General features: G+C 45.7%; 1 protein-coding gene across 1 annotated transcript in view; it reads left to right on the plus strand.

Annotated features, from left to right (window-relative positions):
* CBL (Cbl proto-oncogene) overlaps positions 1-21,387 on the plus strand; it is a 35,480-nt gene extending 14,093 nt beyond the window's left edge. The window contains exons 3-16 of the mRNA XM_010404029.3: positions 3,096-3,242; positions 4,498-4,654; positions 6,107-6,228; positions 6,691-6,828; positions 7,265-7,352; positions 7,758-7,889; positions 8,264-8,467; positions 9,840-9,971; positions 10,840-11,217; positions 12,083-12,177; positions 13,080-13,235; positions 13,712-13,815; positions 14,459-14,641; positions 17,164-21,387. Of these exons, the coding sequence (XP_010402331.2) occupies positions 3,096-3,242; positions 4,498-4,654; positions 6,107-6,228; positions 6,691-6,828; positions 7,265-7,352; positions 7,758-7,889; positions 8,264-8,467; positions 9,840-9,971; positions 10,840-11,217; positions 12,083-12,177; positions 13,080-13,235; positions 13,712-13,815; positions 14,459-14,641; positions 17,164-17,444 (2,317 nt within the window). The 3' untranslated portion in view covers positions 17,445-21,387. The remainder of the gene's footprint in view (positions 1-3,095; positions 3,243-4,497; positions 4,655-6,106; positions 6,229-6,690; positions 6,829-7,264; positions 7,353-7,757; positions 7,890-8,263; positions 8,468-9,839; positions 9,972-10,839; positions 11,218-12,082; positions 12,178-13,079; positions 13,236-13,711; positions 13,816-14,458; positions 14,642-17,163) is intronic.
* Positions 21,388-22,033: the final 646 nt, after the last annotated feature.

The raw sequence follows: 22,033 nt of genomic DNA on the forward strand, positions 1-22,033 counted from the left end.
GGGGTGACAGGTGTTCAAATTCCCCAGCAGCAGGGTTTGGGTGCTGCAGTCGGTGCTTCCCAAACTGGGCTTGGCAACCTCTGGTGCCGCCCTTGGTGACAGTTTTGTGTGGATTACTGTGTGTAGCTAAAATTTTGAGAGAGGGCCATCATGGGACATTGCTGGAGGTCTGTGGCCAAAACTGTTTGGGAATCTCTCGTCTAAGACACTTAAATATTCTTTGAATATATGAGCCTTTTTCTGGGAGTACGTTCACATCTGTTTAGTTGAAGCAATGGCCATAAGAACAGTTCTGATGTTACTAAAAATACAATCACCAGTAAACTTTGATACACCAATAAAAATATTCTGTAGAATTGCAAATGTTTGTTTGGTCTGTATAAATTTACAAATATGTAAATTGTTTTACATTAAAATTTAAACCCTTTTAGCATAGGATTGGTAACTATTTGCTGTATGTAAAAGCCACTACCACAAACTATTTTGCAATTTGCTGCTCTTTATGTTCACTTCCTGTGGTTTTTCCTGTTGTTTACCTACAATATAGCTGAATATTTATTCAAAAATATGATAATCTTGAGAATTTAAAATGTTCAGCTCTCAGAAATGTTTTTGGAAACGGAGTCCTTCAATGTGTGTGTGTAAAACTATTTGTTTATCCATCCTTAAGCCTGAGGAAGTTCTTACTTCTCTCATTAACTGATGTGCTCAGCTGAGTGCAAGCACTTCCTGGAGCTCAGCTGAGGCAGAAGGCTCTTGGGCAGAAGAGATAAACAACTGGACACAGGAATATTCCCTGGCTTCTTGCAGTGTTTTATTTAAACCATGCACTTGTTCAGGGTCAGAAATGCACCAAAGGCTTGTCTGTCATACCCAAACTTCCCCACATTGCGCTGGGCAGCAATAGGAGAGTACAAAATCATTAGCACGTTCATTGAAGCCTCCATTTTTATGAACTCAGTTAAAAAATTACCGTTTATTTTGCTCGGATTGTAGATGGATTAAATGATTGATAACAGCATGGTGTTTGCTTTTTCTTCTTGCGCTAACACAAACTGTCCTCTCTTTTTGTCACTTTATGGGAGTGAGGACTTTCAGAAGTCCACAGCTCACACCTCTGATTTGCAATTTTCCAGTGTTTGTGAGCCAAAGGCATTGCAGGGACACAGTGGGAATGTCCATGAGGGAGGGAGCTGGGTGTGAATTTACAGTTTAATCATCTTCCCTGGACCACGAGCTCAGAATCGGAGCCTTCCCCTGGTAAATGCAAAGAGAAATACGCAGCTTTGGATTACTTAACGTGCCACCAGGGTGGGGAGATGCACAAAGCAAACTGCAGAACTGCTTTAAAATACCCACTTTGAGTGTGTAGCACAGCCAGAGACAGCTGGGGAATGGGACAGCTCGTGGAAGAGCAGCTGGGGGCTTTTCCTTGTGTTAATCCCAAGCACCTGCTGTGGTCGGACATGTATGAAATGACAAAAACCAGAATTCTTTGTGTAGCTGGTGCCTTCCATAAACACTTTGAGCAGCTTTCACTGCTGCACACAAATCAAAATGTAGCTGAATAAAGAAGGGTAAGAGAGAACTGCTGTCAGAGAAGATGTAGAGTTTTGGGCCCGTCTCATCTACCCAGACCGTGTCAGAGTGTGGAGAAAGGGCTCGTGTGGGGCTGAGTAAATACAGGAATATATGTCAAACAATAGGGTCACTTCCAGTTGAGTTTAGGCTCTGTGAAAATGTGGAAAAATGTCCCAAATGTCCAGGGAATTTTTGCTGAAAGGCTGGAGGTCAGTTCTGCAATCAGGCACATTAGCAGGGTAAGTCCTTCAAGCAGCAATAGCATGTCTGGAGCAAGTGGTATCTGGAAAAACATCAAAGATGAAGTGGGTAGGAACCAAAATTGGTGAAAGGCTGGAGCCTGGGGGAGCAGAGTTTGCTGCCAAAAACAGGTGTCTTCTGCAACAGCAGCAAACTCGGGGAGAAAGATGGGAAAATGAGAAAATACGACGTGACTGGGGATGTTCTGTGCTCCCTCTCTGTGGTTCAGTGTTTAAATAATCAGTGCCATAAGTGAGCCTGTGCAATGCCTGGGTGGTGGATGCAGTTTTCTGATCAGCTCTGCTGTGTTGGGCAGAGCTCACAAGTTGTTCTTTCCCACATGATGCCAATTCCTTCTTTTACCTTCAAGCACGTGATGTGGGGGTGAAAAAACCCTCTGGCCTAGAAATAGCCCTGTCTCTTCAGGAAGTTTTCCTAGCGATGGAGTGGAGGAGAAGAGAGGCATCCTTTATTTGGATAAAGGAGTGAGAGAAAGAAGTGCCTCTGGTGAACAGAATAGCAGAGAATATCTATTCTCTTCTGCAGCTTTCCTGCTCCAGCTTAAAAAAGGGCATGTGCTGAGGGATAGAGCACTCCTGATACCTGAGCGTCATCAGGCAGAGAAGGGACTTGGGGTACCAGCTGTAATTCAAATTGGATCATTAAACACAAAATGTTTGAGAGCCCTGACCATGAAGCTTTTGTGTGGAAGTTATTACCATTTTAGGAAAAACCTGCAGGTGTTTTTGCATTCCCTTGGGAGCTTGGGCCTGTTATTATCAGTTAGACATTCCCTGAGCAAACCTATTGTGTTGGGAGCCTCTGGAGACCTGGGAAGACATTCAGCTTCCATTGTCTGGGGCGCAGTAGTAGTTTTATGTGCTCTCAAAAGGAATTTTCAGACCCAAGACCAAAGAGGGCTGATGAGGTTTTGTCTTCAATACTCAATAGGTGAGGTCTGAATATTGGTTTTGCAGTTTCTGTGAATGTGTTTTTCCACGGGAGGATTTTTGCCTTGGAAATAGCCTGCCCACCTTAAAGAGATTGTACGGAGTTTGTCATTGTGGAAAATGTCTTGACAAACACAGGCCTTGGTGGTAATTCCCGTGTTTTGGATGTTCTGAATGCTGGGGAAACACTTGAAAGAGAGCCCCAAATAAGAGTTTTGCATGCTGGGATCATTCTTAAGTTGCAATAACCACTGGTTCTGCTTTGTTCAGAGTGATGAACTCTATTTTTTTCTGAAAAACAATTGTTTTTGTGGTCCTTTGCAGGAGGAACCTGACCAAGCTGTCCCTGATATTCAGCCACATGCTAGCAGAACTCAAAGGCATTTTCCCCAGTGGCCTCTTCCAGGGAGACACGTTCCGGATCACCAAGGCAGATGCTGCAGAATTTTGGAGAAAGGCTTTTGGTGAAAAGTAAGTTCCTAACTCATCTTAAAAATAGAAGTGTGGGAGCAAATTGCATGCAGTGTTTTTTAAGAAGTCTGTTTGGCCATCCACAAAGGGCTCGGTCAGGTTAAAATAAATGATGGAAGAGACCTACTGGTCATTTGTCCTTCTCTGGGGTGAGGTAAGGAATTATTCATACTTCAAATTTCCCAGTTTTTGTCCTGTATGGTTTTAAATGTGTCAAGTGGTGAGTCTTTCCCCACTTTCCCCAGGAGACTCTTGTATTGTCACAGTGTTTCCCTTGATTATTCAGCTTAAATTTTCCTCTCCTTGATTTAATTCTTTAACTTGTAAGTAAGCTCTACAAGCTATGCAAAATAATCCTTTCTTCTTCTAAAGGTTACCATGCCCCCAACATGGGTTGTTCTTTAGCTAAGCCATTCTATTATATTCTTTTCATCTTCCCTCCAATTAGTCTTTCCAATCATTTACTCACCTCTCTTCTTTGAATTTCTGTTTTCAAAATGGCTTTGCTAAGAGTGAGGGGGAAAGGGAAATGCAACAATCTTTGTGTGCAGACTGCTGAAATGTCAGGTTTAATTTCTCTATCTAATGAAACTCTGACTAAATGAGCCATGGAGGTGTTCACAGCAGTGTTTGGGGATTAAAGTTAATGGATTGGGTACTGCTTTCAAACTGAGGGAACTGAGGTACTTCACCTAAAGAGTTTAATTAGTAGCTGTCAGAACAAAAAGCTGTAATATATTTACTCATGAATAGCACAGTTGTCTGAAGTGAGGCATTTTCTTTCTACGCTTCTATTCCACTTGATATATTAAAAGAAGGAAAATATTCCTTTAAACAGGAGTTTGTGTTTTGGCTTCTGATTATCTTCCTTCTCCAGTTAATCCTTCTTTAGACAGTTGTTTGCAGCTTTTTTTTTTTAACCATCTAGATTTAACTCCTCCACCAGCTGCAACATCATGAAATTATTATCAGGTGATGCTGTGATAGGACTGCAGAAAGAGGGAAAGGAGAAAGCAGAGGGGGATTTCTAAATCCAAATTTTTGCATGTACAGAGAAGATTGTCTTAAGTTCATTTGTCTGCTGATTTCCTGCTGTCCCAAGAAATCTGTGTTTGTGTAACATGAATAAATCTCTCGTGGGTGTTTTTGATTTTTCTCTGTTCTGTCATCACAACATGGATACTCACAAAAACAATGTGTAGGTGTGCACATGGTGGGGGTCCTCAGCCATATCCCATTCCCTGGTTTTCCCCAGGACCATTGTTCCTTGGAAAAGCTTCCGCCAGGCCCTGCATGAGGTGCATCCCATCAGCTCAGGGCTGGAGGCCATGGCCCTGAAGTCAACCATCGACCTGACGTGCAATGACTACATTTCAGTATTTGAGTTTGACATCTTCACACGGCTCTTCCAGGTAAGAATTGAGGAAGGGAAATCACTTAAGGTGTCTCAGTGCTTCAGGTTAAACTCTTTTTTCCAGGCCAATATTTTACACACATTATTTATACTGTATGGGATTTGATTGTCTTGCCCTCCACCCCTTAAACAGACCCCACATTGCAGTAAAAGCAGGTAATATTTCTGGCTGTAGGATAAAAGATTCCCTAAATATACACTGCAACTCCCAGGCACATTCAGCATCCTGCCGTGAATCAGGTTTTCCCTTTCAAAGGTCACTTTGAGACTGAAGTTCTGACACAGCTTCTGCAAGCCAGGAAATGCGAAGCTTAGTTTATCACTCTGTCCTCTCTTGTCCCTTTCTTTATTGTCAGATTTATTTTCCATGGGGGTTGTTCAGGATGGAGCTTAAGCATGAGAATTTGGGCTTTCTGTCTTTTGAACTGACCCCGCCAGGATGTTGTGGTCGTGTCTGTGTGTGTGAGAAATCTCTGTATCACTGAAGTGATATTAATAGTAGGTAGAATTCTTCCCCACAGTCTCTAGTACTGCTAAATTCAAAAACACAGCTTCTGATGGTACAATTGGGTATTTACAAGAACAATCACTTACTTCTTTGGCTCTGACTTGCCTTTTCCCATGTGATAGGGTGGGTTGTAATTAAGATATATCTAGATGAAGAATTCCCATGTTTGGTGTTGCAATGTAGCTGATCTCATTCAGCACTTTTTCCAGCTGTCATACATAAAGAACAAGTCAAGAGCTACTGCAGATTCCAGGGGAAGCAGAGTTCTTAGGGAGTGCTGGTATTTTTTTGTAGACAAGTTAAAAAACTTGGAAAAATCAGGTGAGATTTAGACACCCAAGCCCTTCTCAGGGTCGAGAGCTTTCAAACGATTGTTACGACTTTTGGGGCATCATTTGGAAGAATATTTGAGATGTATGTGCTGGTTTCTTTATTCAGGTCTGAGATCAGCCTTGCCACACCCTGGTGAGGTTGGGTTGATGAGGAATAGTCACAAGTTACTGACAGTGAAACTGAGACACACAGGGGAGGTCACTGTCCCAAGGCTGTGCAGGAAGTCGGTGTTGGAGAGCAGACCAGTCATGGTTCCTGGGCCTGTGCATAATCTCATTAAACTCCTGCCTTCATCCCTGTCTGGGGAATGAGTCATTTTCTCTGCAGAAGCAGCACAATTGATGGCTATTCTTGAGCTGTGACCTCAGTGACTTCTCCTTTAGTATTTATTAAAGGAGTTTTGATTAAGGTCTGTCTTAGGTGATGATTTTATCCCCAGCAAGTGACGAACTCGTATGCCAAGTGCTGCATGGGAATGAGTGTTTTGGTCTCTCTACTGGATTTGTGATGGAATAGAAAATGTTTCTCTAACTGAAGAACCCTTTGATTCACGAATATTGACCCTTTTCAGAAGTGTGTGGTTAATTTGTTTCTTTGTTGCTGCTGCAGCCCTGGTCATCTTTGCTGAGGAACTGGAACAGCCTGGCAGTGACTCACCCTGGGTATATGGCATTCCTCACCTATGACGAGGTGAAGGCCCGGCTGCAGAAATTCATTCACAAACCTGGCAGGTGAGAGAGAGCTCAGCCAGCAGGGCCCTGCTGGGAGGTTCTTCCTGACGCCACTGATCGCAGCAGGGCTGACAGATTCTCTGTGGTTCTTTCTGGAGGTTATGTGATTACTTCTGGGCTGCTTTTAAACATGAAAACCTCCTGTAGTCCGTTTGTTGTTGGCTTGTTGAAAGTTAATTTGGAACAAATGATTTTAAGGATATTAACTTCTCTTGCTCTGGATTCTGGGTTTCATTTCACCTGGAGGCCAGTGCTTGGATTCTTTTCTCATTTTGTATGGTATTGCAAAGTTTCCCTTTGAACTGCCTGGGATCAGTTGAGGAAAGCTGGTACAAATCATCAAGTCATTCCTACTAATTTTTATTTGCCGTCTTGATATGGCCAGACAAAGGCTGCCTACATGTCATTTAATTTTTTCTGCCTGTTCCACACTGAGGTTTCCTTTCCTGTGTGTGTTTTTAGTTACATTTTCCGATTGAGCTGTACCCGCCTGGGTCAGTGGGCCATTGGCTATGTCACTGCAGATGGGAACATTCTCCAGACAATCCCCCACAACAAACCTCTTTTCCAAGCACTGATTGATGGCTTCAGGGAAGGCTTGTAAGTAACTTGATAAAAATTAAGACCTTGATTCAACAAAGCAGTTAAATCTTGAATAGTCCCATTGCTGTCAGTGGAATAACTCATTGCTGAACTATTTTGGCACTCAAGAATTACTGACAGCTGTCTTTGCACTGGAGAGCTGGGCAGTAGCAGATGATAAATGTGCAGCAGTGTTTCCCTTCTCATAAATCCCTTGTTTTGTCAAGCCCTTAATTTGAACCAATACTTTCAAGAATAATATGTTTGATTTTGGTCCAATCGTAAAATTCTTCCAAAACTTTCGAATTCAGAATACCTTGAATTCCCACCCCTTGCTTCTCCCCTTCATTCTTTCTTCGTTGCCACCCCCAAAAGCAGCCTTATATATGTGTGTGTGTGTATACATGTGTGCTCATGCACATATAGAGATATTTTTTTTCCCAACTGCTTCCAGTTATTTATTTCCCGACGGCCGGAATCAGAATCCTGACTTGACTGGCTTGTGTGAGCCCACACCTCAGGACCACATTAAAGTTACACAGGTGAGTGAAATATTCCATCCCATCAAACTCTCTGCCTTTCTCCCTAATTCCCACCCTCCTTAGCTGTTCATACAACTCTGCCAAACTTGGTATTCCCAAGACTTGTTTTTAAGGCTGCAGTATTTTAGAGGAACTACAGAAATCTTTCATGATAGGGAACAGCAGAGGAGATTGCACAGACAGATTTTAGGGGGTTATTTTTAGAATATTCTGCCAAATATTGATGTTTTTGTGCCATTCAACATGTCTTGAACCCTGCTTTTCGTGGGACACTTAACTGGAAATTGTGGATAATTTGAACTCTACTTTTTTCAGAGCTTGACAGATGCATCTAGCACATGGAATTACAGTGAAATCTTCGCAGACTTCTGTTCTCCCTGTGATTTTATGCTGTCTTTCCCTCAGGAACAATATGAGCTGTACTGCGAGATGGGCTCCACGTTCCAACTGTGTAAAATCTGTGCTGAGAACGACAAGGACGTGAAGATTGAACCTTGTGGGCACCTGATGTGCACCTCCTGTCTCACAGCCTGGCAGGTGAGCCTTGGCCTCTTCTTTTATCTCTCTGAGGGCAGCTGCTTGCTCTTTTACAGATATATTCTCTTCTCAGAACTGTTCAGGTGTGGAGAGAAGGCAGCAGAAACATTGAGCTCATAATGTCACTGCATCAGAAGCTGTTTAGATGCCTGATCTCTTAATATGGAACAGACATAAACTGTGAGAACTGGCTAAAAAGCTGATTTTCTACTTCAAGGAGAAAATACTCTGTATTTTTAGCCCAGTTTGCCTTTGTCTTCCTCTCAGCTGAAAGCTACCTGCCAAAAAGCAGGTTAAAAGCCGATTGTTTATGAAGCAGGTGATAATTTGTGCACACAAAGGCTGCTGTGACAGATCTCTTCTGGCCCCTGCAGGAATCAGAAGGCCAAGGTTGTCCCTTCTGCCGCTGTGAGATCAAAGGCACGGAGCCAATCGTGGTGGATCCGTTTGATCCCAGAGGAGGAGGAGGATTGTCCAGGCAAGGGGCAGAAGGAACCCCCTCTCCCAATTATGACGACGACGACGATGACAAAGCTGATGATTCCCTCTTCATGATGAAAGAACTCGCTGGTACCAAAGTAAGGTCACTGGAAGGGGTGCTGATTAATGTGGCAGTGCCTTTTCTCCAGCAGTTTTCTCTTAATGATTTGTGCCTGTGATGGTCCCCAGACCTTGTAACAGAAAAGATGGAAAACAGAGGTTTAGGTCCGGTTTTGTGAGCTCACTTCACACTGTCAGTTTGGGATCACACTTTGAAGCTTTTGATCTTTTGTGTGTTGTCTTGGAGGAATCCCTAGAGGGGTGAAACAGCTGGCCTGACCTGCTGGAAGACCTGGCTTTGGAACACTCCTCTGTGTGTTAGGTTTTGATTTCCTAGCCAGATTTCACCCAGATCAGCAAAAATCCGTCCATTTTTCCCCAGTGGTGGATCCAGCCAGGCAGGTACAGCCTTCCCAAGGTCCTGATGAATAACAAGGTAGAGGGCAGGCTGTTCTGCTGAGGAACTCAATTTGGCTGTCATCTTTTCATATGGTGGCTGATAAATTTGTTTAATAAAGGTGTGATAAGTCTGCCTTTAGTGCTGCTTCCCTCCAGGAGCTGTGTACAAGACAGGTGTTCTTTGTGGATCCCTGCGTGGTTTTTTCATTTCATTTTCATTTTTCATTTCAAAATCTGATTGCTGCTCTTGCATTGTTTTCCTGCATAAAGAACTGGGTTTGAATTTGGCTAATTTTAATAGCTGAATCAACTAAAATAAGCTGCATTTCAGAAAGAATCTTTTCTGGTTTACCTAGAGTCTTATTTCCCTTCACCTTCCACCCTGTAAATAGTGTACTAATCAGTAAACACTATTCCTGGAGGGTTTTATATACATATTTTGGGGAAGCAAAGCAATTTCCTTGGTGTGACATCCTGTCAATGTTGATACTCTGTTGGCTTTAGTGAGCTCAAACATGCATGAAGCTTTTCAAAATTAAAAAGCACTAGCTTTGATTGTAAAAAAGAGAAACTAAAGAGAAGAACAGGCACTGTTCTGCTTTGTTAAGTGGAAAACCAGCTTTCCAGGGACAAAACTGGAGGGTCTGGTGCACATCAGTGCTCTGTAGTCAAGGCAGTTTGCACAGGGACAGGAAGGTTTGCAGCAGATCGTGCCCTCTGGTGTTGGAAAGCAGCTTTTCCCTGCTCAGGGCGCACTGAGGCAGGTTTGTTACTCCATCAGAGCAGCTTGGTTGATGTTTCCAGGTGTGCATTTGCAGTGGTGTCTCACAGCTAAGCCCATTCCTCAAGGATTGCTGCAGTGCTGGGAACTGGCTGCATTCCTGGAGGATGGCTGTTACTCACAGAGCAATTTATCACCAATATTGCAGCCAGACAGCTGGAAAGCCTCTCCAGAGGACAGGAATTCTGTGGGTTGAGCCGTGTGCTGACTGTGCCCTTGTCCCCTCTCAGGTGGAGCGTCCTCCCTCGCCGTTCTCGGTGGCTCCTCAGGCCGCCCTCCCTCCCGTGCCCCCTCGCCTGGACCTGCTGCAGCAGCGAGTGGCCAACCCCCCCGGGGCCTCCAGCCCTGGCACCACTTCCAAGGTCAGACACACTCCTCTCCCCTTCAGCTGTGATTTGGGTGGGGCAGGCAGGGAGCACAACAATCTGGTGACCCCAATGTGTTCTCTGTGACGTCCCCAAGTACTTTCTTCCTTTTCAGTCCGGCCTCCCTTAGAGTGACTGGCATCCTGAACTACCAAATTATTGTTACTACCATCATATTCCCTGGTTTTCAGCCTCAGTCCCTGCTCCCTGTAGCCTTTGGATTTTCCTTGTATTTTGTTCTAGCTAAGACAGAAGGTATCATATTTCTCTCCCAACTTTTCTGCACTCATTTTTACATCAAGCATTGTTTTAGATAGAAAATGAAGGAAGGAATTCAATGTGTGTGACTGGGAGAAATTAACTGGCTTTCTGATTGATCAGCAGAAGGCAGTAGGATGATCTTGGTGGCATTAAGTTAATGGTTCTTGAGATGCAGCAGCAGTTTTTCATCTGGTTTGGATGAAATAATGAAATTAGGAAAGTTCAAGCAGAAGAAAATACCTATTTCTGTGAATACTCGTTGCTGACTGATGAATGTTAACTTGTACAAATAACCCACAATTGAATCATTTTTTTAAATAGTGGGGGGGCTCTGTTTGGAATCCAGTCTAAGGCTGCTGTAAACTCATGTTTTCCTTCAAGAAGAAGAATCTGGGGTGTTCAGTGCCTGGCTGGAGTGCACGTAGTTCCTGTTATCTCCTCAAGCCTGTACGGAAGGTGTGGAGATATCTCCACATCCTCAGAGATAATTCCTTGTAAAAACACATAAAACCACCCCGAAACTCTCCCTTCTGCTCCCACCTGTTTATCTTTTCTGGCTGGGCTGCCTTTGTTAAGCAATATTTTCCATTCCTGTGCCTTGCAGGCCGCACCTGGTGCTCTGCACAAGGACAAACCTTTGCCAATCCCACCCACGCTCCGGGACCTCCCTCCACCGCCGCCTCCGGACCGGCCGCACTCCCTGGGCACCGAGGGGCGCCCGCAGCGCCGGCCCCTGCCCTGCACCCCGGGGGACTGTCCTGCCAGGGACAAGCCACCCCCGCTGCCCTCCAACCGCCAGGGTGACCTGTGGCCAGCCAGGCCCATCCCCAAAGCCCCAGCGGCAGCTGTGAGCCCCGGGGATGTGTGGGCTGGGAGAGAACTGTCCAACCGGCACTCGCTTCCCTTCTCCCTGCCCTCCCAGATGGAATCCAGGGCTGAGAGCCTCCGGCTTGGGAGCACGCTCAGCCTGGACAACCCGGGGGTGAGTAGGTCTGGGGGGGGGGGCTGGAGGTAATCTGGGAGAAAAGCACCTTCTTATCACACTGAGGAGTGGGATTTTGTCAAGGGAGAGATGGAAAGAAGCTGGTGGATGCCAGGCAAGGGAAGTGCTTTCATTCCTCTTGGGAGCAAGGTTGAAATCGCAGTTTCAGCAGTCATGAGCCACAATTGCCTGATCATTGTTCACCTTTCAGTGTTCACCTTTCAGTGTTGAAAAGCTGAGACTGTTTTCTGTTGTTATCTGAAAAACTCTGATTGACTCTGCTCAATTTTCAGCCCCGAGAAACCTACACACATCAGCTGTGATGAGTTTGACAGGGTAAAACCTGAGTTAAATTTGGGTCTATTCATGTGCAGGACACTGTTACCAGTGTACTGAGTAGTCCAAAATTTTGTTCTCTAAAAGAAATTGCAGGCAGTTTTGCTTTCCTTGATTCTATTTCCTTAATTTTTCCTTTTAATGCTTCCAGCTCGCTACAATTGAAATCCAGCACATTTTTAGCCAGATTTTCTAAGAAAGTGGCACGTGCATGGTTGTCATCCTGTCTCCAAATGTGTGTGCTTGTCTGCATCCTTTTCCTCTTGGCTCCCATCTTGGCCTGTTTCAGCTGAATTTGCCAAGACCACTGAAATCTCAAAACATGTGAAGTTCTTCCTGTGGGAAAACCCCTGCAGTGTCCTCACTGAGGGAAGGCTGTCAGAGAATTCCTAGATTTCTGAGGTGTTTGTAAATGCTGTGGAATAAATGAGGATGCTTCATTCCCACAGAGGCTGTTCAATGAGTGGCTTTGCAGCTACACTGGGACCTGTGGTGTTTCTGATTCCTGCTTTGGAATTTTGTCTTCCAGAGCTCCAACAGTGGTCCAGCAGCAAGCTCAGAGTGTGAACACCCCAAAATCAAACCCTCCTCATCCGCCAATGCCATCTACTCCTTAGCTGCCAGGTCTGCTGGGATTTTTTTCTAACTTACAGAGTGGGAATTGCAGGGTGTTGGTGCCAGGGACAGAACTGATACAACTCTTTCAGTCTTAAACTCTGACAGATTCAAAACACACAGTTTAAGAGAAAGCAGCTGAAATCAGCATCCCAAAGAGCTGTGGGGAGAGGTGGGAGTTCCCCTGGGCTGTGGCAGTAGGAGTCAGGCTCCAGATGCCATCAGCTCTTTATTGAATTCACTTTTGAGTGGGGCTTTATGTGATGTAAAAGTGCATGATATCATCACTTCCTTTTGCATCATGACTGTACTAATTTGAAAACAAACCAGTGGAAGATAGCATAAATTAATAGGAAAATTAAAATAAATGCAATAGTACAAGAACACTGACAGAGGCAGCACACAACCTGACACCCTGTCAGGCAGGGTGGTGGTAGCAGTCCAGATGGAACGGTCTTGTTGAAGCTGTGATCCTGTAGAAGGTCCGGAGGTGCAGCTCTTATCCTCTGGGAATCCAGTAGGTAAGGGCTGAGTGTGCTGTTCCAAACCCCAGATTATATCCAGGTGGGAATGCTTGGCCCCTCCCCCTGGGTGGAGCCTCTCACAATGGGATGATGTCATTCCATGGGTCAAGTGGTGAGGGTGTTATCAGGGATGAGTTATGGAAGAGATAAGAAACATTGCCCCACCCAGTTTTAACAGCTGGTGATGGAATGCATACTTTTGTTTACATTTTACCTTGTAACCTGAGACAATGACCTTGTGCCAGTGTGACCTTGTGGGCTGCTTCCTGAAAACCAAATTATCTCTTTAGACAGACTTGCTGTGAGGTGACTGTGGATTTTAAAGGGCACCTTGATATTAATTAGATTTGGTGTAAATGTTTTATATCTTGTTTCTCCTGCTTCCAGACCACTGCCTGTACCAAAACTGCCTCCTGGGGAGCAGTCTGAGAGTGATGAGGACACTGAGTACATGTCACCATCCTCTCTGCCTGTGGTGCCTCCAGGTCCTGCTGCGCAAAAACCAGAGCTCAAAATGCCTTTGGAAATGACTCAGAGTTTACGGTGAGATTCTGGATGGTTTTGCACTTCCTCCTCCCAGCTCTGGGGCAGCACATTTGGGACATCAGGGTGGGAATTTTGCTTGCTCAGATTTCTGAATTCCCCTAGTGATATTCACCAGATCCTTGACTAAAATAGCAATGAAGGAAATGTGACTGGTGCTCTTGTGCAGTATTAAAGGACTCAGATATCCCCTTCCTTCCCTCTCTCTTTGCCAGGAACCTTTTGAGAGCAGAAACAACTGAAATTCAAAACCCTTATTAAAATGTAATTTTTGGTGGTATCGGTTTTTATGGTATCATTTTCACTCTTTTAAGCTGCAGTAAACATTACCAGAGCATTTTCCAGAACAAATATTTCACAGAGCAGTGGTGATTTCACTTTCAAACAAGAATCTGTGCACAAGCTCTGTCACAGAGACAGGGTGGAGGTGGTGGCCGCTGTCACCTGTGTGAAGGGGAATGTGTTCTCTCCCTCAGAGTTTTGGACTGTGACCAGCAGCCCGAGGGCTCCATGTATGAAGCAATGTACAACATTCGCTCCCAAGCAGCATCCTCTGCTTTCGAGGCCATCAGCACTTCTGGTGAGTGGGTGTGGCTAAAAGACAGCTGAGGAACTGGGGTACAGTGAATTGCTGGTGCCAGTGGAACAGCATTTTAGGCTGAATTAAAGGAATAACATTTGGTTTCGTTGTTAAAATAGCTGGGATGGATGTGGAAATGTGAGTCTGTGCATGCATTTTAAAGTATTCCCAGTCCATACGCCAGAAAAATCCAGTTTTTCCCTGAATCCATTCCGTACACCGGGGAAAATCCAGTCTGGGTTTTCCCTCCAGCCGAATCCATTCTGTACGCCTGGGCGAAATCCAGTCCGGGTTTTGCCCCCGACCGAATTCGTTCAATACTCCGGGAGAAATCCAGTCCGGGTTTTGCCCCCAACCGAATCCATTCCGCACTCCGGAAAAATCCAGTCCGGACTTTCCCCCATGCCGTACTCCGGGGAAAATCGGATTTTTCCCGTGCCGTCCTCGGGGAAGCAGGTATTTTTACTTAAATAGTCCAGTATTTTTAACTTAATATTCCCTTTTGGAAAATGCTGCCATTAAATGTGAGGTTTTAGCAGCAAAACTTTAGATCCGTGTCCTGTCAGTGTTTGGAAATGGGGGAACAGAGTCTGCCTCAGCAGACAGCTCAGTCCCAGAACTCAGAATGTGCCTCCTCTTCCAGATGAAGGGAACTTGGCAGCAGCCACTGCCAGCAACGGCCCTGAGGAGTCAGAGAATGAAGAGGATGGTTATGATGTCCCCAAGCCACCACTCCCCGTTGCCATTGCTCGTCGCACACTGTCTGATATCTCCAATGCCACTCCTGCCTTCAGCCGAATGTCTTTGGAAAATGACCCTGTCACAGGTCAGAGAGCTCTTGTGTCTCCTCTTGGTACCAATGGCTGGCTCTGCCGGTTTGAAACCTGTGTCACTCACTTGAGATTTTGGATGTAAGCTGTAAAATCAGGTTTATGAGGCAGAATTACACTGATTCTTAGGTATTTTGTTTGGTTTATTTTAGCTTTTGTTTGATTTATAGCTTGGAATGCACTGCCTTGGTCATTTAATCCTTAAGCTTGTAGATCAGACTGAAATCACAGTTAGGAAAAGGTTTTCGCAGCTTAAAGTATATTCCTTAATCCACTGCTGACTACAGGGGATAGAATATTTTTGTACCAGGGTGTACCAGGGCATGAGACAGGATTTCCCATCCCTGGAAGTGTCCAAGTCCAGGTTGCATTTGGGGTTGGAGCACCCTGGGACAGTGGAAGGTGTCGCTGCCTGTGGCAGGGGGTAGAAGGAGATGGGCTTTGAGGTCCCTTCCAACCCAAACCATCCAGGGATTGTGTCCCTGCTCCAAGTGGAAGATGCAGGGCTGGCCTGGCACAGTTTGTGGCTCTGTCAGTCCCTGCAGATGGCACGAATGTTCTGCCTGACGCTCTCAGCTCCTCTGAATGGGGACCAGTGGCTCAGCAAGGTCAGCTTTTTGTCCCTGGGGAATAGAGGACGTCGTGTCCTTCTGGCTGCAAGGCACATTCTCTGAGGGAAGAACTAAAGCCTCGTGTCTCCAAGAGCCTTTCTGAATAATGATTGACTTATTCCCTGCTCAGCAGCTCTTAAGGAAGCTTTGAAACTCTTCCTGCTGGGGGTTTTCAGTCTGAATGTGCTGGTGATTTGCCAAGGAACAGGAATGAGTTTCATGTTCCTTCTGGAGGCAGAACCTCCTGTACCCAGAACCCCTTCCCCCAGTGAGTCTTCTCTTTTCATGCTTCACCATTCCACTTCCCTGACCTTCTTCAGCACAGAGAAGAGTTTCCTAGTGCAGAAAAGTTCATTATTTTTGCCCCACCTCCCTGCTCCCTGTTTCTCTTTTTAAATCTGTCCCTGTGTGTGTAGAATTTGGCTGAAAGGGATAAAAAGGAACAGAGCAAATCACAGATGAAGTACTGAACGTAATCACTGACACTTTGTTTCTACAGCCCTGAAATAACACTGCTGTTGTCCTGCTTTAGGGGTAGGGAAATGGAAAATGTGGAAAATGGGAAGCAAGGCACTGGTGCAAGCAAGCCTGACTGGTGTGGGATTCATCTTGGCAGATTTATGCTCTCAGGAGTTGGACCCTGCAGTTTGGTTTATTAATGATTTACCAAAATAACTGTCTTAGCAGTTGTCCTTTCAGACTGACCCGTGGTCTCTGAAACTTGATCCAGCTCAAGCTGAAGCAGCTATTCCAGAAGGCAGTTTGGGGCAGAGGAGTGGGCAGACCTTTTTCTCACATGTACAAAAAGCTTTTCATGCGTGAGAAACTTGAATTCTGAAGATGAGGGAGCTGGACTGAGTTGTGGTTAGTGAGGAAGCTTCAGGGAATTTGATTCCTGAGGAGCCTTCTCTGTCTCAGGGCTTTCAGTGCAAGTGTTTCAGAAAGGCCCCACAATGCTGCTTCTCTGAGCAGGCTGCGGTGCCCACTCTTACAAAGGGATTGTTTGGACGTGATTTGTCTGTTGTACTCCAGTTCTGCTGCCAGAAAACTCTGTGGAGTGCCCTGAGGACTTTTTCCAGGAGACAAATAAATCTTTTTTTTAAGGTGATGTCAAATATCCATGCAGAAAAGTTTCCTGTGATTGTCAGAAAAATGCTTTCTGCAATGATACAGGAGGTTAAAACTCAGAAATGATCAGATGCTGGATGAGCACATTGAACAATGTGGTTTTTCCTTGGAGAGTTTGGTGACTTGTTTGGTTTATTGGCTGTTATTTCCTCTTCCCAGCAGTGCATGATGTGGCTGCAGGGCAGTGTCACATCAGAATGACTCAGGGAAAAGCAGAACAGGCTGAGCTTTATTGATCTGCCATTAGGCAGGGAGAGCTTCAGCAGAGGAAAAGGAGAACATAATTCAGTTGCTGACCCTTCAGAGAGCTTAATTCAGTTGCTGAAGCAATTGTGGTGGCTGAGTTGGGACTGGGTTTGTGCACACAGAGGTGAGGGAGCTAAACTGGACAGCTAAACTGGGGGGTTCTGTCTGGTTCTGGGAGGAAATGGGATGTCTGGTAAAGAACTGAATATTCATGGTGTCATTTTTTCTGATTCTAAGGCTGCTATCTGAGCTCTGCTTACACACATAGATCCTATGTCATTTTTTATAAGGTTTTGTCTTAATAAATGAGCCTGATGAGACCTGCTAATTAAAACCAATCTCCACAGCTGTTTTTGCACACAGGAGGGGAAGCTGGGCAGGTTGGGAGGGAGGATAAAAGGGTTGGAGAAAGCGGCGGAGCTCAGTGACAGCTTTTTGAAGTGCCTTTTATCCCCCTGATGTCATCTCAGCTTTGTTCCAAGCAAAATTTCCACTTCTTTTCACTGAAGTGATGCACTTGTTTCTCCTTGCAGGTTTTTCAGACGGCTCCCAGGTCCCAGAGCGGCCGCCAAAGCCGCTGCCCCGGCGGATAAATTCGGAGCGGAAAGCCGGGAGCTGCCAAGCAGGAGGAGCCAGCAGCGGGGCCAGCTCCTCCCTGCACCTCTCCAGCGAGATCGAGAACCTCATGAGCCAAGGCTACTCATATCAGGACATTCAGAAAGCTCTGGTCATTGCACATAACAATATTGAGATGGCCAAGAATATTCTGCGGGAGTTCGTGTCCATCTCCTCCCCGGCGCACGTGGCCACATAGCACACGACCACCTCCACACCTGAGCTGCTGTGGACCAACTGCCTGGGCAGCTGCTGCCCAGCTGTGCACCAAAGGGGAAGGGGGTTCCTTTAGAGACTTCGTGCTGAGGTCAGTCCTGCCTCTTTAAGAGAATCAGTTATCAGGTTTTCGTGGTTCCAGATTTCAAAGCAGTGGGATGAAACGGAGTGGAGCGGTGTTTTATACAGTGTATGTCTTGGAGTCCTTTACCCCTACCTCTTGTCTGAGAGAGCAGATTTATTTCCAGGGTGTTGGTAGAGAAAGTATCATGACAAGGGATCCCCGAGCCCATGCCCTGGAGGCTGGGGGGAGTTGTTTTGTGCTGTGAATTTTAAGTGGATGCTCAGAGAAACAAAGTCTCGAGGTCGGTGTGGTGTGTCCTGTGGTTCATGGTACTAGGTTTGGGTCTGTTCGCTGCTGTGTGTCTGGCTCAGGCTTTTTAGAGCAGCTGGAAGGTCACTTTCTGCTGGGAATTTTTAGGAGACCTTGGAAGAATCATTTGATTGCTTCCTGTTGGCCATGGCGTGTCCCCCTTGTCTGTAATAATAGCAGTTATTGCTTCTGATTCCAGTCCTCCCCTGCTGCCTGGAGAGAGCAGGATGAGCTTTTGTCAGGGATTTTGATCCTGGCAGTGCTGGCAGTTGGATTTCTCTCGAGTGTGTGTGCTCTTGCACTGGCAGCACCAGATTCCAGCAGCTGGAGGAGCTTGGCCTGGTTTTGAGGGGTGGGACAGGGGGAAAGAATTTGAGCAAGAGCAAAGAGCTGGGGCTGCTGCTTCTCCTCTCTTAGCCTTGAGCATTTTGTGCTTCAGTGCTCAAACTTGATTGTGGCCCTGCTGGGCTGGAGCAGCCAGCACTGGGCACTCCCATTGCTCTTCCCTAGGAATGTTGCACCTGGTAAATAGGATGTTTTATTTATCTTCTTTGCATGGTGGCTGTTGCAGGCTAGTGGCCTTCACACACATTCCCTCACCTCCTCCAGAGAGCTTTTGCAGGAGCCATCATCGTGCCAGGGTGTTTTGTGGAATTGGTAGATGCAGCTGATGTGTTTGTTGGTATCTCACCTGCTTTGCAGTCACAGAAGTGCAGCAGTTCTCTGCATGGCTGTCAAAAGAACGTGAGGGCTCTCTGTTCCATTTCCATTTCTCTAAGGTATTGCTAGGTCTGGTGTTTAACCAGACCTGGGGGAAAAAAATTCTGTATTTGTGAAGTGATCACGTGGCTTTAAAGGTCAGAACTCAGCTGTTACATTGGAAAAACCTGACTTGCCTACTCAGCTACTTAACTCTGTTCATACAGGAGGAGTGGATGGTTCCTTTGGAGAGGATTTAGATCCAGGAGGCACAGACAGATCACAGCCTGACAGCCTGAGAGGCTCTTGGCCTTTGGAGCATGTCCAGCATTAGTTGCATCTGCCTGAGGTCAGCAAGGGGTCACCAGGCCAAGGAATATTGCTGGAGTGATTCTGGCAGTCAGGTGCAGTTTGGCCTTTTGAGGAATCCAGAGGCTGGGCCAGATGGCTGCAGTTGGCAGAGAGGCCCTCACAAGTGTTAGCAGAGCAGAAAGTGGGTTTTTAATTAAAGCAGAGGTTTCAGCTTTCTGAATTGCTGCAGTGGCTTCCAGGCAGGCTGAGCTGTGTCTCTTTACTCCCCTCCTTTCTGTAGGGAAGAAAACACTCTCAGACAGCGTGAGGAGATCTGCCACGCTCAGAGAGCAGCAGCCTTTGCTGTTTTGGGGTCAGGTCTGGCAGTGGGCAGGGTGCTCTGCAGGGCGCAGGGCTCAGGCACAGCCCCCAGCAGCCCTGGGCAAGGTGGGGTCAGTGCCTGGGGGAAGAAGAAGGGGAATAAGAGCTGCTCTTCCTCCTGTGCCTCCGGAGCAGCTGCCAGGGGTGCCAGCCCTGCTCCCTGTGGGATGTGCTGGGCATGTGGGAGCCTCTGGAGAAGCAAGGGCAGCGCTGGTGCTGCTGAGGCAGGAGCAGGGGACAGCTCTGAGGGCTGTTGTGTCATGCTGGGGGCCCTGAGCAGCCACACAGTCCCTTGTCCTGGAGATGCAGGTGAAAACCCTTTAGTGAGGGGTTTATTTCCCTCTTTTTCACACTCCCACTCGGCTCTGGGTTGGTTTGGAGCCGCTTGGTGTCTGCCCTGCTGTGTGAGCTCAGTGTGTCAGTGTGACTCTTGCCATGGCTGAGCAGAGCTGAATCCAGCCTGCTCCAAAGCCTTAACTCTTGTCCTGCCCCGTGTGTGTGACCAGAGCAGTGATTCCCTGTCCCCTCCAAACCCCTCAGGGCAGGCTGGCTGTAATTTCAGTGAAACCTTGCTTGGCAGAGCTGTTCCAGGCCTGTCCTTGGGGTCTATGTGCCAAGAGATGTTCCTGTGGGTGTTGTTCCGGGTATTAGAGATTAGAGAGAGCAATCTTTTGTGGCATGTATCACTGATTTCTCTGCATGTGTCCTTTCTGTGCACTTGTTTATGTCTCAAACTGATTTAAGAAACTTAAGTCTTGCCTTTTCTTCCTTAGACACGTTAAGAATTTGCTGATTCCACTGAGTGCAGCAGAGTCCTGGCCATGTCTTGTGGTTGTGCTCTGCCAGCTCAATCCAGGCACTGCCAGTGGAATTTTCTTGTTCTTTCTAAGCCCAAGACTGATTGCTCTTCTTTCCCTTCACCTCCTTCTTCTTTATTCTGAAGAAAATTAACTTTCTGATGCTACTTTAAAAAGGAAAAAACAACCCAAATGTCTAGTGCCTTTCTTAAGGGGATGCTGCATGGCCAGGCTGGATCCGAGAATCCGCCCCTCTGGGAAAACGAGCAGAGCTGGACAAGCAGCAGAGCTGCCTTTGAGCACGGAACTGCTTTGGGAAGGGGTGAAAAGGAGGAGCAGGAGAGGTGGGTGATTGTCACTGGGACTCTGACACTGTGTTTTGTAGCATTTCAGCCGTGGAGCTTCCAGTCTGGACTGGTGCTGTGCCGAGCTCGGGGCCAAGTCAGCATTGTGGGATGGGCTCGGTTGGGGTAAAAAATGCTGGGTTTGCCCTGCAGCTGTCCCCAAAAGGAGTGGAAAACACTCCCAAGAGGAGCAGGAAACACTCCCAAGAGGAGCAGGAGCTGTGGGAAGCGGGAGGTGCCCTCCTGAGCAGGATCCCGGTGATTTCCAGCGCCACCGGAGCCGAGCAGGAATCCCAAATCTTTCCCTTTTTAGTGCATGTCCTTGCCCCAGCCCTCCCCTGGGGGGCCAGGCATGCTCAGGGCCCAGCATGAGGCCTCGTGCACCGCACTGGTGACATTACTGTAGCTAATCCTGAGGCAGGCTCGTTACTGTAAATGTGGTTTGCTTGGCTGGTTTGTTGGGTTTTTTTTTTTATTTTCAGTTGAGCAAGAAAAAATGCAACTCCCAGGGCACCTTCTCAAAGGTGCCACTTTAAAGATTAGTGGGGAATAAGGACATTTATTTTTAAAGTTCCTCCTAGAAATCTTTTTTGTTTGAAATTCCCAGCGGAGGAGGAACTGCTGTTACTGTTGTTCTTTCTCACGGATGGCAAATACCAATTTGTAAAATATCAGTGTTAAAAAATGTTGAGATTTTCACGAAATATTTAAAAAAAAAAAAGGTATAATAGTGTCATTAATATAAAATTATAATAGCAGTATTTAATCCTTTCAGATCTGTAAAGAATAAGGAAAAACAGAAGGTAAATATTCTTACAGAGAGTAGCTGAGCTTTAAGGTTCACTTGGTTTAAAGTCCTCATTTTGTTTGCAGATGCATTGTTAATGTTTAGAGGTTATACTAATGTTATTTATTAATTGTTTCCATCCTTGTATGCTGCCCACTAAGAGCTTCTTTGTTTGGGATTTCATTCACCTGTGTCAGTAAGAAAGAAAACAAAACAAAGTTTTATTTTTAAATAAAATTTCCTTTGTTGTAGCATATGGTGTGTGTGGTGTGGTGCTTCTGGGAGTGCTGGAAAAAGAATATTTTAGGATTTCAGCCTCCTGGATCCTTTGCAGTCTGACTTTGGAGTTATTTTATAATTATTTACCACAATTACCTGTTAAATTCAGATTTATACTGTGGGTGCTGGCAGAGGCCAGGAAAGATTTATACAAAATTAAACATATTCTGGGAGAATCAATGAATAAAGGCTCGAATCCATCAGGACCAAGAAAGACATGAAGTTACCACCCAGGGAGAGAACCCAAGGGAATCCATGGGAATATTCTGCAGACTTTTATAGTTACTGCATAGAAATCCTAAAACTATGTATAATCACACATTATATCTATAGGCATCACAATTCTAGAAATAATAAATATATAAATAATATATATACACATATATAAAAATAAATAAATAAATAATATAAGAAAAATAATAAAAATATTTGAATTTATTATGTGCTATTAATAGAGATAAGAAAATAATAATATATTTGAATATATGAATATATTCATTGACTATTCATTGATACCTGTTCATATCTACCAATAGATGAGTATTTTGCACATAGAGGAGATACAATAACCCCAGGTTCTGCCACACACTCCGACATTCCAGAGCCTGGAGGGGCCCAAAA

This window comes from Corvus cornix, chromosome 24, assembly GCF_000738735.6.
Source record: "Corvus cornix cornix isolate S_Up_H32 chromosome 24, ASM73873v5, whole genome shotgun sequence".
NCBI lineage: Eukaryota > Metazoa > Chordata > Aves > Passeriformes > Corvidae > Corvus > Corvus cornix.